The sequence below is a fragment of the Parasteatoda tepidariorum genome, chromosome 12, assembly GCF_982258835.1.
Source record: "Parasteatoda tepidariorum strain Cologne lab strain chromosome 12, Ptep-v5.0, whole genome shotgun sequence".
NCBI lineage: Eukaryota > Metazoa > Arthropoda > Arachnida > Araneae > Theridiidae > Parasteatoda > Parasteatoda tepidariorum.
The window spans coordinates 37,461,123-37,476,834 of NC_141766.1; the positions used below are offsets into that span (position 1 = coordinate 37,461,123).

A 15,712-nucleotide genomic window follows, 5' to 3' on the forward strand; every position below is an offset into this window, starting at 1 on the left:
ATTTTAGCCCAGAATGTGAAGTCTTTTCTTAACATTAGAACGATAATATAATATTTAGATTAATTACATGTTTGGATGACAAACTTGAAAATTATGTATGAGTCTGAAATACTTTATTATTTATTCGCATAAAATATATTTTGCGACTGAAATCGTAACAAGTATAACTGAAATCATGATCTGCTCGTAAAAATTTATTTCAAAGGTCATGTTAGAGAATTTTATTTTCACAGCTTCTCTTTGAATGAAAGCTGCAGTTGGCAAATTAAAATGTATTTCACAATATTCCTCCAAATAATACTATTTTCAACGCAATTTCAGCTTCAAATTTTTGCAATCTGAGTTTTATAGTTTTAACCGTCATTGAAGTTATCATTTACCCACTTTACTGAATAAACATCTGCTTTATTCTAAATATATTTAATTTAAAGAAAAATAATTATGAATGGTGAAATATTATATTTGTAAAGAGATATTTCATGTTTATGTAAAAGCAGAATGGTATAAAAGTACTCGCGCAGAAACCAGATTTACAATTTAACTTATTTTGTCAAACTAACTGTTAGTCAAAGTATTTAACCTACATTATAAAAATGAACACCTTCATGAAAATTTGCTTGATGGTTTTTGTTGTAGCTGTTCTCACTGCATGCTCAGACGGTAAAATAAATAATTTTCAAATAAAAAAAAACTTTATTTTTAAGAATATTATTTTCATTCTAAGCTAAACTTTTTTTAATATTATAAGTAAAAAAATAGCAACTAATTAATAATTATGTTTAGAAATAATTTAAATTAGTTCAAATATTAAATTGTTTTATCAAAACCTGAAGTATACAAAAAAATATTTTGAAATTGCTAAACTTATTTTATTTATTGTACTTAAAATTTTAAGCAATCTATAATTTATTTTCTCTTCCTCCGTCCGTCTGCGTACAGAGGTAAACAAAAACTTGCTAAGCCGAATTCGTTTCTAGTTTTACTAGAATACTAAAATTTTCTTGAACTCATTATGATTTTTGAAATGTAATTACAAGATGTAATGCATAAATTTACGTAAAGTGTATTTTAGATATGGAATGGAAATAATTGAAAAGTGTTAATAAAAAAATATGAAAAATTTGAGTTCACGATGATGTATTGCCAAGAAAAATTTTGAAAACTTTTATACACATTTGTCGGAATTAAGAGGCTTAAGATAATCTATCACTGAATTATGAAATTTTAAAATCTTCCTGCAGATTATGAGCTTATACAATTTTAATAGCATTAAAATATTAAAATACTTTAGTATTCAGTGAAAAAATATTTAAATTTTGTAAGAATTAGAAACTTCTTAAGAATTAGAATTGAAGCCTCTTATCCGTAAAATATGTTGAAATAATAAATCGTTTGTGCCACCGCTTTTTTCATTTTTGTAAAGAGGAACCAGCTTTTTAAAAGGACGCTAGGGACAAATTAGTTATCTCGCCAGAAATGAGTTTGCAACGCTTTGAGGTACATAGCTAGTTCACTTTCTTATGTTAAAATTGTGAATAATTCCAAAATATGCAAGGGCATTATTTATATTTTCTTTTAATGATCTAAGGAATCAATGCATTACTAATATTTTTGAAGTGTAAAAGCACATGTATATTTGTATATAAAAATATTATTTGCATCATAGTAATTATAATTTTTTTAAAATCAAAAATGTTATATTTTGTGGTCATTTGTAATATTGCATTTGATTTCGCTAAATAATATTCTTATTTATTATTTTTTTGCAGCACAATATAATAACTACAATGGTCCTGGTAAGGAATACTTTTTTTATATTATTGAGTGTGAACTTGAATTTTAGAATTTTGAGAACTGAATTGAGGAAACCGGCTTTGAATTTTAAAGATAATATTGACTGAAAAATGTTCACTTTTGAATATGTTTAAATAATTTGTTTGATGTTTATATAAAAAAATTAGTTGAAAAATACCTAATAAAGCAAAGAAGTTCCTATTTTGAATAAAATTGTTGCAGATCTGTCAGATCCGCAGATGAGAAATTTTAAAATCATTTTTATGACATTTTAATAAGAAATAAGTTTTTTATTTTAAAATAAATTTTTGATAACATTATCATACATGACTTTTGCTTCTATGTAATCATCAAAATTATTTTCTAATTGGTTCAATAGTAAAAAAAGAAATCAATTTAATTTTATGTGATTAGATCAACGAATAGTTGAACACGGATACGGATCGATGGATAGTAGACGGTTGAAATTTATGTTCTGTCATTCAAGAAACGCAAATAATTTCGTTCTTTTCTTTATTTAAAGAAATGAAAGGGAACACACCGCTTCACAACAATTGTTTATTCATACTAAAAATGACGGTGGAATAAGATGCCAATTAGGATAACAATAGTTAATTAGTATCAGATTTATGAAACAAACAGTAATTTGTATAATTTAATAAGATTATTGGCAATTGTAAAATATTCAAAAAATTCAATAACATGAAATATCGAAAACAAAAGGTAACAAAAGAGTAAAAAACGTAAATGTTGGCAACTACAGAGGTTGGACAGAATAATGGAAATACTTCTAACATATTTTTTTTAATCTTTTCTCAAAACATACTTGGAGAAACATTTTATAAATTTAGAATGTTTAGGTTATGCAATTTCTCATACTTTTCAATAAAGTTTAAAACTCTTAGAGGTTTGAGGTTCGACGATAAATTATAAGCCTAACATTTTGTATTTGATCACCCTATGCTGAAAATTGTGGCAATAAATTTATAATTTGAAATAATTATTTTGATTATTGTATGCATAAAATGCACAAACCGAGTAAACCGAGTTCAAGTATTTATAAAGATATGGATATTTTTATAAAAAACAAATGTTTTGTCTTTCATTTTTTGCTATAATTTAAAAAATATTCAATAAAATTAAAAAAAATTTTTTGATCAATTTAAAATAAGTTACAAAATTTTTGCTTTAAAATTGGAGGAACATTTGTTTAAATCTGAGTTATGTATGAGTAATTAAAGTAGTTCCTTTATACCGCGCATGCGCGAGAAAAATTTAAATTTATTTTTTCTTAATTTTGCAGTGAGTCACATCTGGCAACTAATAAAGAACGTTAAATTCGATTATCTAAAGAATTTAAAAGGTTTCAAGTAATTTTCTAAGTAGTTTTCGTACTTTTTTTAAAGGATACTCAAATGATAAGGGGTGTTCAACAAATTTCATTTTGTACTTATAAACAAGATTTATTAAAAATGACATCAGCATTGTTGGAAATCATTCCCCATAATAGTTACTTTTCTTTCACATGTATTTTTTCCTTACGCAATCATATATTGATGTGTGAGCGTTTATTGTATGGTATTATCATTTGTTATTTAATTTTGTCTTATGATACCAGATAATATTTGCAGAAAGCTCCTTATCATTTCGAATTTCTTTTTAAAAGTACAAAAACTACTTTGAAAATCGTATGAAACGTTTTTAACTTTCGAGAGGTTAAAATCTGATTTTTTTCATTAGTTGATAAATATAATTCACTACAAAATTATTTTAAAAAGAATTGTTAAAATTTCTCACGCTTGCGTAGTATAAAAGAATTGCTAGAAATACTTATATAATGCCCAGTCTTACAAAAATTTATTTAAAATTTTAAAGCAAAAATTTTGTAATTTAAATTGTTCTAAAATATTTGTTCCAATTTACTGAATATTTTTAAAGTTAGAACAAAAAAAAGTCTGAATTGTTTTTAATAAAAATGTTTTTACATCTCTGCAAATATTTGAGCTAAACTTACAAAATTTTGTATAATTTTCTTACATAATAACAAAAACAATTGCTACAACTCACAATTTTATTGCTGCATTTTTTTTTGGCATAGGCTATTCACAAATATTTTCCGTTTGTAATTTATAGTCAGCCCCTCAAACCTATGAAAGTTTTAAATTTCAATGATATGTATGAAAAATCGCACGATCTAAACACTTCTGAAGTTATAAAACTATTCTTTAAGTGTTTTTTGAAAAATAAGAAAAAATGTATTAGTGTAGAAGTGTTTCAATTATTTTGTCTATGTTTTTAAAAAAACATAGCTTACGAAAGAAAAGTAAAAGAAATGATAATTTTTCTGTTAATACATTCTCGAAGTCATGAATGCAATAAAAGCACCGGCAATCATCGTGTAATTAGCATTTAATTTTTTTAAATCAACCTATTCATAACAGGGGGATATAGAAGTTAATGTAATTCAGTAATATTTATATATAAACATAATGAATTACGAAATATTTCATTAAAAACGAAACCTTGAAGATCTTCTGTAGAGTAAAATAGTTTAAATAGAGCTCAGTTTTATTAATTTTCAGCTAGAGGTGGACGTGGTAACGGAGGTGGACGTGGATATGGAGGTGGACGTGGATATGGAGGTTAGAATTTCAATAAATCATTTTTCATAAAATTTTCTCATGGTGTACATTTATTATTAAAACGCGTATAGATATTGTGTGGGGAAGATAATTTAAACTTAATTTAAAAAGAAATTTTTGATTATTATCTAAGTTATAGAGTATATTCTTCTCTAGATAATAAAAGTAGAAAATTGCAAAAAATTGTGAGTAAGCATTTGAGATGTAAATATTAATCCATGGATTTTAGAACCATTTTTTTAAAACACAGCTGAAAACTAAAGTAATTTTTTAACATTTCAGTAAGCATTTGCACAACGAAGTAAAATTTCAGATGTTTTCAAAACTTACTTTAATCACCACAAACGAAACATTTTTAACTATAAGTTTATACTATTTTTATTTGACAATCTGACAGTCTATTACGTAAATTTTTATAGTAAAAATATAGGTATTTTCCAATGCAAAAATTATAAAAAATATCTGTTATTGAAAAACAATGAAATTTTTACCAGTTTCTGATTTCAAGTTTCCTGAAATAATCAATATTTGAAAAAAAATTTAATAACTGAAGTGGATAAAAATAAAGTTCTGTTGTGTTCTGTTTTGAACACCAGACAATTAGCTCTCAAAGCATTAAAATTACTAACGAAGTTCGTAAAGAGATTAAGTTAACAACAGGAGAAATTTCGTACACGTTTTTAAAATAAGCACCATTTGCAAAAACAATGTGGGTCATTCCTAAAGCAAGCAGATTCCGAGCAAATATCTCAGTTGAAATCATCTCACATGCAGCAGAAATTTTCAATTTTCACAGTATTTTGCTCTTGAATATTGCTATTAATCATGAAACTTGGTGAGATAAATTTTAGTTTCTAGGCAAAAAACAGCAAACAATACATAAAAAAGTGCAAGAGTTTTAAACCAATGGCATCATTTGACAAGTGACACCATTCATACATTTATTTCCATTAAATAAAAAGTGTGGCAAAAGTACGTTGCTATCAGTTTATTTCAGGAAGAAGTAATGCATTTATATATAACTACCACATCATATAAACAAAAATGTAGGTAGATTTCTAATTGGATTTGTTAACTAATCAACTAAGTAAAGTAACATCATTCACCTTTATTCAAAAGCTTTCAACCAGTTTTTAATTTGGTTGTCTCCTCTTAGTTTTTATTTAAATAAATCATATTCTAATGGGTCCGAAAACTTATATTATAAATCATTTTTCCAATAATAATCATTTACGAATGCTATGTCAAATTACTATGAGTAATTAATTGCTAGTAAGACTTAAACATTTATTTACTTTCTTTTTCAGGAAGACCAGTAAATCAAGGTAAAATAATTTTTTGTTACAGTTTTCTTATGCATTTGTTGTTATATTCGGAACATTCAAATCATTAGATAAGTGAAAAAGTTTTATTTTTTACCTCAATAGCTTACTATAAATTTCAATGAGAATTTATTTAACCGAGTATGTTTTAATTTACAACCAAGTTAAGATCGAAGCAGATTTAAATCATGCCAAAGACTAAGGAGCTTGTGTTTTGGGGACTTTTGTAGCAATTTTAAAACTGTTTAAGACAATAGGAAACTTACTATACGATAAATAGTACATATAGCGCGCCGTTATTACCCCTTATCAGTGTGTATCAAGGTAAAGTATTAATAGATAGTATTAATTCAAAAAGAGAAAAAAAAACTTATTCATTAGATTAATCATTTTATAGACATTAATTTCTTTGCTGAAGCTGTTATGTGTTTCTAAATAATGCTTTTAATATTTAATTACTTTATCAGTTTTAAATATAGTTCAAGTAAAGTTAGTATAACAATTACAATTATGAATTGTTTCTTTTCGGTGTAAATATCAAGCAGATTTTAACCTTTCCCGGACGGGCGAATCATAAATGTATTCTTACGGAATCAGAATCAGGGCAGTAAAAAATAAAAAGCGGTAGCATAAGTTTGGGCATAGCTAATTTAACAGACTTATTTTTGCTTTCACTTTAAATATGACACATCCAACCCCTTTGTGTTAAAAGTGCAACTATGCAATTTTTCATTCGAACTAAGTAGTGGTGAATTAAATAAAGCAAACTATTACTAGCCCGCCCACAAATAAATTGCTTTGAAAATAATTTGGCTACCAGTTTTATCTTTTTTACTCTGATTATAGACACCCTGAGAATGCATATACGACTCGACTGTTTCTAATAGGTTGAAAAGGTTTTATTTACGTTCGTACAGGCTGTAATAGTTTTATTAATACATTGCGGAATGGCATGGAATTATATTTCAGTTGGTACTCGTCTTAACCGGTTAACGCCCAGCGTCATATATACAGGAGAGTTCCTTTTTTAAAAGACATTCATTGTTTTGGGAAACTTTTTTCAGCATTTTCATTTATCTGGGTGAATTAAAAGATTCTCAGATACCACAATAATTTAGTTATTTCTGATTAGATCTGGAATTATAAGGAGCGAGTACTTTTTGATCTATCAATGACTTTTTGAATGTCCTAACAGTAGAAAAAAACAATTAATTTCGATAATATATTATACCACTTTTTCCATAAAACCACTTTTTGTATCATTTCAGAAAATAAATTCGGAACAAAACGGGTTAAACTAAAAAATAATATAATAATAAAAACAACTAAAAAAGACTACAGTTTAACTTTATATTAAGACTGTTAAGTTAGATGTTGTTGGCATTTTGTTTCATTAGTTAAGTTTATATTTCCCGGTTACCACAAATTATACAGATAGAAAACCTACTTTTTCTTTGCTTCGAACCTATAGAGGGAATATATATATATTAGGAATTTCAAATAGTCTTTACAATGTTCGATAAAAGTTAAAATAAAAGTTTATTTGAAGTAAGTTAAACGAATAAGTCATAAAGTTTTTCGAAACATAAGAATGAAATGTTGAAAAATCATCTCCTACATTAGAAAGCCTCCACATGGTCTTTTAGAAGTAGTCTACGCAGACTATTTAAAGAGTGAACCTCTTGGGCGCATGAAACCAATTTCTATTTCACTGCTTGATGCTTGCTTGATATGAGTGGTAGCTCGGTATTTGGCACGAAGTGCCACCAACCGATTCATCGATACTGGTTTGCCATATGCTCTCAGGCAACGCCTCCTATAACTGAAATCCTCCACACGTTATTTGTAGGTAGTCCGATCATACCACTGTGAAGGATATCCACTTTCCGAACCAGTCATTTAATACAAAATTTAGTTAAAATAAGAAAGTGGTAGGAAATATATGACTAAAAATTTGTTTTATTTATAAATATTATTGGTTTGAATTATTCACTTGTCAACCACTACAGATTCAATTCTCAAATATATAAGATAAATTTCTCTCTATTACCTTTATAAAAGGTTTTGGGTTCATGCGCACAACTGGTTCACTTTTTAAACAGTCTGCGTGGACTACTTATAAAAGACCGCGTGGAGGCTTTTTGATGTAGGAGGTTATGCCTCAGGTCATAAGGAATATTAAAACTTATATTATTACAAGGGATAAGGGGGATTCCCCCAACGTTAAATACACATAAAAAAGCAAGAATAGGACATGGAAAAAAGAAGAATTATCAAATGGATATGATGACATAAGTTGAAGGTGCATTATTAACCCTTTTGAAGGCCGTGGTAAGTATACTTACCACCACGTTTTACCACTTTTAATTTAGGTTTCCATTTTTCAATAATTTCAGCTTTCTTGAAGTGAGTTTGAATAAAATTGGTAACCATTGGTCACTTTTAAAAAACGTATAAAAGTTATAAAATACATAATTCCTACTGAAGTTTGCAGCATTTAAGGAATTTATTTTATAAATAAAGAAAAATTAAAGTCAGTAAGTTCCTAATAGGTCATGTTAAATATATTTACCACCAAAAAAATGGCATTTTCATAAATTAAATGAGTTTTTTTTTATATATCAATTACTGTTCTTAAAACAATTTCAATTCCAAAAATACTTTAATTTACTTTTACTAGAAATAAAGGGCCCGTTAAAGGGTTAAAATAAGATATGTACATAATATTTACAAAATTATTTACATGTTTAAGTTACACTAACGGATGATTAAAGTTCGTGTAAGGCTCTGCTACAACAATGCGCCGGTCGTCCTGGTTTTCAACCACTCGTACCGGGTTACTCACTGTACTGAACTTAATGGATACTATGGCTTGCCTGGATCGGACCCTTTTCAGGGCTACTCCTTCACCGGGTTTGCTGTAGTCCAGTCTATATGCTGTGTGTGTTCGTGTTTTATTTCTTACATAATTTTAAGATTATATTTCTATTTCATTAATGGAGAAATTTATCATATATATTTGAGAATTGAATCTGTAGTGGTTGACAAGTAAATAAGACAAATCAATTATATTCATAAATTTAAAAACAATTTAGACATATATTTGCGACCACTTTCTTATTTTTACTAGATTTTCTATTAAAGGGCTCTTTTGCATTACTGCCATTATTACATTACTGCCAAATTCCCATCGCCCAAGGGCATCACTACACATGAAACAGTCAATTGTCCGTTTCGCGGACTTGTACTCTGAATACTACTTTAGTCCAACTGGTTCACCTTTATAGTGGTCTGATCGGACTACCTATTAGAAACCGAGTGGAGGTTTTCAGTTATAGAATGCGTTGGTTGTGCAAGTTAATCTTAAGGTGTAAGATAAGAAATAAAATCAAACCGCTAAATATTTTTCGCAATTCGAAATATTTCAATTTTTAATTTTTTGGAGCGCTTTTATAGGAAATCAAGGTGGAGATACATCTCAAGGTAGCAGTCAAGATGGCTACAATGTAAACTATGGTCAAGGAAATCTTAACAACAATCAGAGAAATCAAGCATCGCAACAAGGCAATCAACGAAACAGAAATGGAGGATACTCTTAATTTGAGCATAACATTCCAAACATTCAAAAGATAAAACCAATGTTATAGTACATAAATAAAAGTTTTTGTAAAAATATAGTATTTTGTATTGTTTCCAAACACGACACTTCTTGGGTCAAAGTTTATCTGTTTCGTGAATGACTATCAAAAATAATTAAAATTGCAAAAGTTAGAATAAAAGATTTTGATACAAATCGCGTTGTACAACGAAAAGAATCTTTTAACCCCTTGACGCACGAAGATGTCTGGGGGACGTCATTTGTTTCTTAAGTCAAAACAATAATTGACGTGTCTCAGACGTCTTCAGCACAGAGATGCCAACTTGCTCCGGACAGCAAATAAATATTTTAAAGTGGTAGTTTATTAATTGTGATTCTTGGTTTAATAATTTCAATTTAGTAGACTTTTATCCACCACTATTTCTAAATAATTGGTAGGCTTATATAATTCACAACTTTATAGTAGTGATGTAATGCTGTACCTTTTAAAAAGCAAGCAAAAATAGTTAAATATTTTTAAAATTTAGTCTGTAGTTATTTACCGCTTTTTCAATTATTTTGGCATGTCCGGAGCAGTAGGCATTTCTATTAGCATTCTGTTACGTGTGATGAATTTCAAAATATCCTATAAGCATCATGACTAACGTAATATAAGTTTATTTTCAAAGATTCAAGGTTAAATAAAAGACATAAATTCAATTTTTAATTAATTAACTAAAAAAATTAGAAATTCTGAAAAATAAATCTGGATGATGTATACAAAGTGGTGACATATAAAAATACAATGTTGAAGATTATTTTAAAATTTCCCAGGCATTTTTAAAATTTCTTTTAGGAAAATCTGGCTTGTTTCCTAAAATAAGCTAGAATTTTTCTACACATTACAATTCAAACTAGGACTGATAGTCAATATATTTATATCACGGCAAAAACTGGTTAAAATTCATTTCACCATGGCTTGTTTTCGAAAAATTAAAATATAACTGATAAGTTTTTGTAATGATCATGGCGTCTCTAAAATTGCACACTTTTCAATATTTTGAAGAACATTTATCAACCCATGGATGTCAATTCGCTTAGCTCTGTCATACCTGCCAACTTTCATTCTTTCCGAGAATGGATTTTCAGAGTGGTCGTAAAACAATAAACGAAAAACAATCTGACTCAAAAATATATTTATATTTTGATTCCGTTGAGATTCGCTTGCGCAAGGAGTATTATGCTTTTATATATTTATTGTAACTATTTATATGTAGTGGTGGTCTAACTCATTTATAATTATCATTATAATTCAAAAAGTTAATTGGAATAACCTGAGTATAGCTACCACTTTAAATATGAAAATAAAATCTTCCGGAAAATCCGGAAGAGTTGGCAGGTATGCATACCTGCCAACTTTTACGCATTTGGCGTAAAATTTTATTTTTACATTTAAAGTGGTTGTAAATATATACTACTTTTTCTTTTATAAACTTATTTTTTAAATGATTTTGATCACCACTATTCTTAAAAAAATTAAGCATATAGATAATTAAGCATTACTTTCATGGTTGTCAGCTAAAGTTTATTCAAATACAACACATTTTTATTCTTACAATTGAAATTTTAATTCCATTTCACTACCACTGGGAAAAATTATAATGGAAGGGATCAAAAGTTGGCAGGTATGGGTATGCTCTGTGGGTAATTTTCTCTAGCGCAGGCAAAATTTATTATGATTGTGCGTTTAGTAATAGGATCCACTAATTATAAGTAATTTTAAAATTCATATAAATTCCATAGAGGTACAAATTTAAAAAATGTTGGCTGATTAAACTAAAGTCAGAGATGCTATTTGTTCATCACCTCCTACCTCAGAAAGCCTCCACACAGTGTTTTATAAGTAGTTGTTCAGACTATTTAAAAAGTGAATCAGTTCTGCGCATGAACCCAAATTTTATTTTAAAAATACTTGAGAGAAATTTATCATATACAGGGTGTCTCAGTTAAGCGTTTCAGAACTTCTAAGAGGGGTAGGGGGCATCCTGACGACTCGAAATCATATAGCAATGTGGGATCGGAAATGCTTTCCTGAAGCGGTGACGTACACAGAAGCACCATAAAGAAAAGAGACCGTAAGTGAAAAATCGCTATAATAATACATTGAAAAAAGTATATGGTACATGGGCCAAATCAAGTGTTCGAAGCTTCTGCCACCGGCTACAATGTACACCTCACATCTCCGACGCATGGACATTCGAACATTCTGCAATACTCCAGGCATATCTCACAGGCAGCTACTGCGATTCTTGCAACCAGCATTATCAACAGGGGTGTCATAAACCAGTGTTTTCATATGACTCCAGAAATTAAGACATGATAGATCGGGTGACCGAGAAGGCCATATAATTTTTTCAATGTATTATTATAGTGATTTTTCACTTACGGTCTCTTTTCTTTATGGTGCTTCTGTGTACGTCACCGCTTCAGGAAAGCATTTCCGATCCCACATTGCTATATGATTTCGAGTCGTCAGGATGCCCCCTACCCCTCTTAGAAGTTCTGAAACGCTTAACTGAGACACCCTGTATATTTTTCTGAATTGAATCTGTAGTTGTGTTGACAAATAAATAAGACAAACTGATTGCATTAATAAATTAAACATATTTGTAGACATTGACTTGTTACTACTTTCTTATTTTTACTGGATTTTCTATTAAATGGCTCTTTCTCAAACTGGTTTACCTTCATGGTGGTCTAATCGGACTATCTATAAGAAACCGTGTGGAGGCTTTCAGTCGTAGGAGGCGTTGATCTGCTCTGCGTTCTGCAAAAGTTTTAATAACTTGTAATGAATTGAATAGTAAAACTTCTCAAATAAGGATAATTACGGCTTTTCTTAAAACGTGTCATCACAAGTAAACTGCAATAAAGTTGCATTTCGCATCATATCTTGAAATTTCTTATATGAAGCAGTAGAAAAATTACTTTAAGTGAAAACTACTGAACAAAAAATAACTTATTTTTCATCACCACCAGAAAATATTTTTTACCCAGCAATTGACATCTCTGTATCTAGATCCCAGAGATGCCAACTCGCTCCGGACAGCAAATAAATATTTTGAAGTGGTAGTTTATCAATTGTGATTCTTGGTTTAATAAATTCAAACTAGTAGACTTTTATCCATCACTGTTTCTAAATAACTCATAGTTTTACATAATTCACCACTTTATAGTAGTTATGTCATGCTATGCCTTTTAAAAAGCTAGCAAAAATAGTCAAATATTTGCAAAATTTAGTTTGCAGTTATTTACCGTTTTTTTAATTATTTTGGCGTGTCCGGAGCATTTGGTATCTTTGAGATCCGATGGCTGAATATTTAAAATTTTAAATATATGCAGTAAAAGTTGGCACAAAATCTGGTTGGCATCGCTGTAAAATTCTGAAAGTTTTAGTTTTGAAAACTCACTCTACTGTTTTATAAAATCTTTTCATGCAAGCAAAACCATCACCTCCTACAAGAGAAAGCTTCCACCCGGGACTTTATAAGTATTCTACTCAAATTACTTAAAAAGTGAACCGATTGCGCGCATGACCCCCAAATTCTATTTTAAAAGTTCTTGAGAGAAGTTTGGTTAAAATTGCTTTTAATCTCTGGGTTCTCAAAATGTACTCTTTCGGGACTGGCAAGTCCTAAATGTGTTCCTAAGGAATCAGTATCAGGATGGTAAAAAATAAAAAGCGGTAGTTTAAGTTTGGACATGGCTAATTTGACAGATTTATTTTTGTTTTCGCTTTAAAGCTAAAAACATCCAATGCATGAGTGTTGAAAGTGTAGATATAAAATTTTTATTTCGAACTAAGTAGTGATGAATTAAATAAAGCAAATCATCATTACCCTGCCCACAAATAAACTGCTATAAAAATAGTTTTTCTACCAGTCTTATCTTTTTTTACCCTGATTATCGCCACCCTGAGAATGCATATATGACTCGCCCGTCTTGAAGAGGTTAACCGGATGCAGATTTGCCAACTTTCTATGTTTTACATTAAAATTTCTTCTAGTGGTAGCAAATTTTATGTATTAATGTATAATTCCTTGTTTAATAAACTTGATATAAAGTTATATTCCTTACCAGTAAATCTGAGTGTTTCAAAAGTTGATATAAAAAGCAATTTTTCTCCACAAATCTTGTAGCTCCGACTCACACGAACCCCCTCTTGTTCCCATCTCCATTCCTCCTCACTACTCCTCATCATCGATTTATTACTACAGCAGAGATGCCAACTTGCTCCTGACAGCAAATATATATTTTAAAGTGGTAGTTTATTTATTATGATTCCTGGTTTATTAAATTCAATTTTGTAGATTTATATCCACCACTATTTCTAAATAATTCGTTGGCTTATGTATTTCACCACTTTGAAGAACCTATGTCGTGCTAAAGCATTTAAAAAGCAAGCAAAAATAGTCAAATATTCGCAAAATTTACTTTGTAGGTATTTACCGTTTTTTTTAATTATTTTGGCGTGTCCGGAGCAGTTGGCATCTCTGCTACAGATGAATCGGTTAATGCCGCTTCGCGGCAGTGCACCGAGATTTATGTGATTTCTACCATTCAAATCTTACCTACAAATCTTGTAGCTATCTTAACATCTACATACCCTCCAACTTATGAGGATTTTGAAAATAATTCTTTCTAGTGGTAGCGAACCAAAGTAGAAATTTTTAAAGCAAATGGATCTCTCATAAAACTTTTATCAGAACTTAAGAATCTAACCATATGGCCTGCATTTTTATAAGTAATAGTGGACAAGTTACGCTAAAATTAATTTTTTCAAATATTAAGACATTAATTTTGCTACCGTCTGAAAAGAAGATTTCTGAAACTACGGAAATTCCGTAGCAGTTGGAGGGTATGCATCTAAAACCCCAAACACATCGTTTTCACATCATCTCATGTAAAATTTAAAATGGGTGGTTGCTTTGTTCTTTAATATCCCTCGGCCTTTTGCGGATCTCTTGCTCGAAAATATTGGTAAAATTCTGAAAGTTTAATATTTTGATTGCCTACCCTTCAATCTGCATTTTATCAAAAATCATAGAAGTTGGAAGCTCTTAAGGATGTAGTTGCCAAAGTTTAATTTTATTTTTCTGTTGGTAACAAAGCGCACACCAGTATCACAAAGAATCTTAACTTGAAAGTGTAAAAAACAACAGGTAATGATATATCATATGATATAATTTCAAAAAGGAGACAAACGAAATATATACTAAAGTGTTTTTAATTACTGCAAAAAATCAAAAACTAAAATATGAAGACAGATATCTGCAAAATCATGATCACTAAAGCTTAAATGGTATCTAAATCGTGGAAATTGCAACTTGATTTGAAGATTAGTTTATCACAACATGAAATACATTAAAAAAATGTTTTTTTCTGATAACAAGGGACAATTTTACACTTTTGCGATGTTAGCTCAGCTGAGGTAGTGTAGGAACATCATATGTCACATGACTATTCATATTACTTTTATGAGAGTTGCGAATGGCAACAGATCAGAAAATAATAATAAAAAATGAGTGTTCTAAAAAATGTCTGCTGATCATTTTTATCCTGTAACTCAGTTGCGTACAACTGGTGACCCGGATTTTTGACATGGCTACAAAAAACAGTGAAAAGATCGAAGCAACGATCGCCATGGACGCCGAAGCTAATAAAGTAAGCATTAAAATTCCACCTTTTTGGAGAGAGAAACCCGACATTTGGTTTTACCAAATAGAAGCACAGTTTCAAATAAATAAGATCACAACTGAAGAAACCAAATTTAATTATTTGATATCCCAACTGGAACCGAAGTATGTAGAAAATATTTGGGACATTATTAAAGACACTAAGCCTAACAAATATACCTTGGCGAAAGAAAGACTTTTAAATACGTTTAATGAAAGCGAAAACAAGAGAATTCAGCGCTTAGTTACAGGATTAGAACTTGGAGATTACAAGCCAAGCCAACTTTTGCAAAAAATGAAAAATTTAGGAGCAGACGATTTTTCAGAAAAAGTGTTAAAATCTTTATGGCTTGATAAAATGCCGAATTTTATACGAAATATTCTGCTTGTCAGTGAAGAAAATTTAGATAAACTGTCTACGATGGCGGATAAAATTCACGAAATGAAAACTGGGGAAGAAATATGTGCTGTTTCACCAAATGTTACCAACAATGATGCTTTAATTGCACGAATAGCAGCATTAGAACAGAAAATTGATTCACTGCAAATAAATGACCGTAGTAGATCTAAATTTAGAAATAATTACCGAAATACATCTCGAAGTCGCAGTCATTCAATAAAAGCATTCAATAGGAAAGGTAA

General features: G+C 29.5%; 1 protein-coding gene across 4 annotated transcripts; it reads left to right on the top strand.

Moving 5' to 3' along the window:
• Positions 1 to 500: 500 nt before the first annotated feature.
• On the top strand, positions 501 to 9,435 carry LOC107437188 (uncharacterized). Of its 4 annotated transcripts, XM_087155883.1 has the most exons (5): positions 501 to 660; positions 1,770 to 1,796; positions 4,377 to 4,436; positions 5,744 to 5,761; positions 9,215 to 9,435. In XM_087155883.1, the coding sequence occupies exons 1-5, from the start codon at positions 594 to 596 to the stop codon at positions 9,355 to 9,357; spliced, it is 315 nt and encodes a 104-aa protein (XP_087012009.1). In that variant the 5' UTR covers positions 501 to 593; the 3' UTR covers positions 9,358 to 9,435. The 4 variants fall into 4 exon arrangements, with proteins under 4 accessions (XP_087012009.1, XP_087012010.1, XP_087012011.1 ...); XM_087155884.1 differs by lacking the exon at positions 5,744 to 5,761; XM_087155885.1 differs by lacking the exon at positions 1,770 to 1,796 and having other exon boundaries at positions 504 to 660.
• The last annotated feature ends 6,277 nt before the right edge of the window (positions 9,436 to 15,712 follow it).

Coding starts and splice junctions, on each gene's coding strand:
- LOC107437188 (XM_087155883.1), top strand. CDS start 594: ATGAACACCTTCATGAAAATTTGCTTGATGGTTTTTGTTGTAGCTGTT. Junction 661..1,769: donor TCTCACTGCATGCTCAGACG/GTAAAATAAATA, acceptor ATTTTTTTGCAG/CACAATATAATAACTACAAT. Junction 1,797..4,376: donor TAATAACTACAATGGTCCTG/GTAAGGAATACT, acceptor ATTAATTTTCAG/CTAGAGGTGGACGTGGTAAC.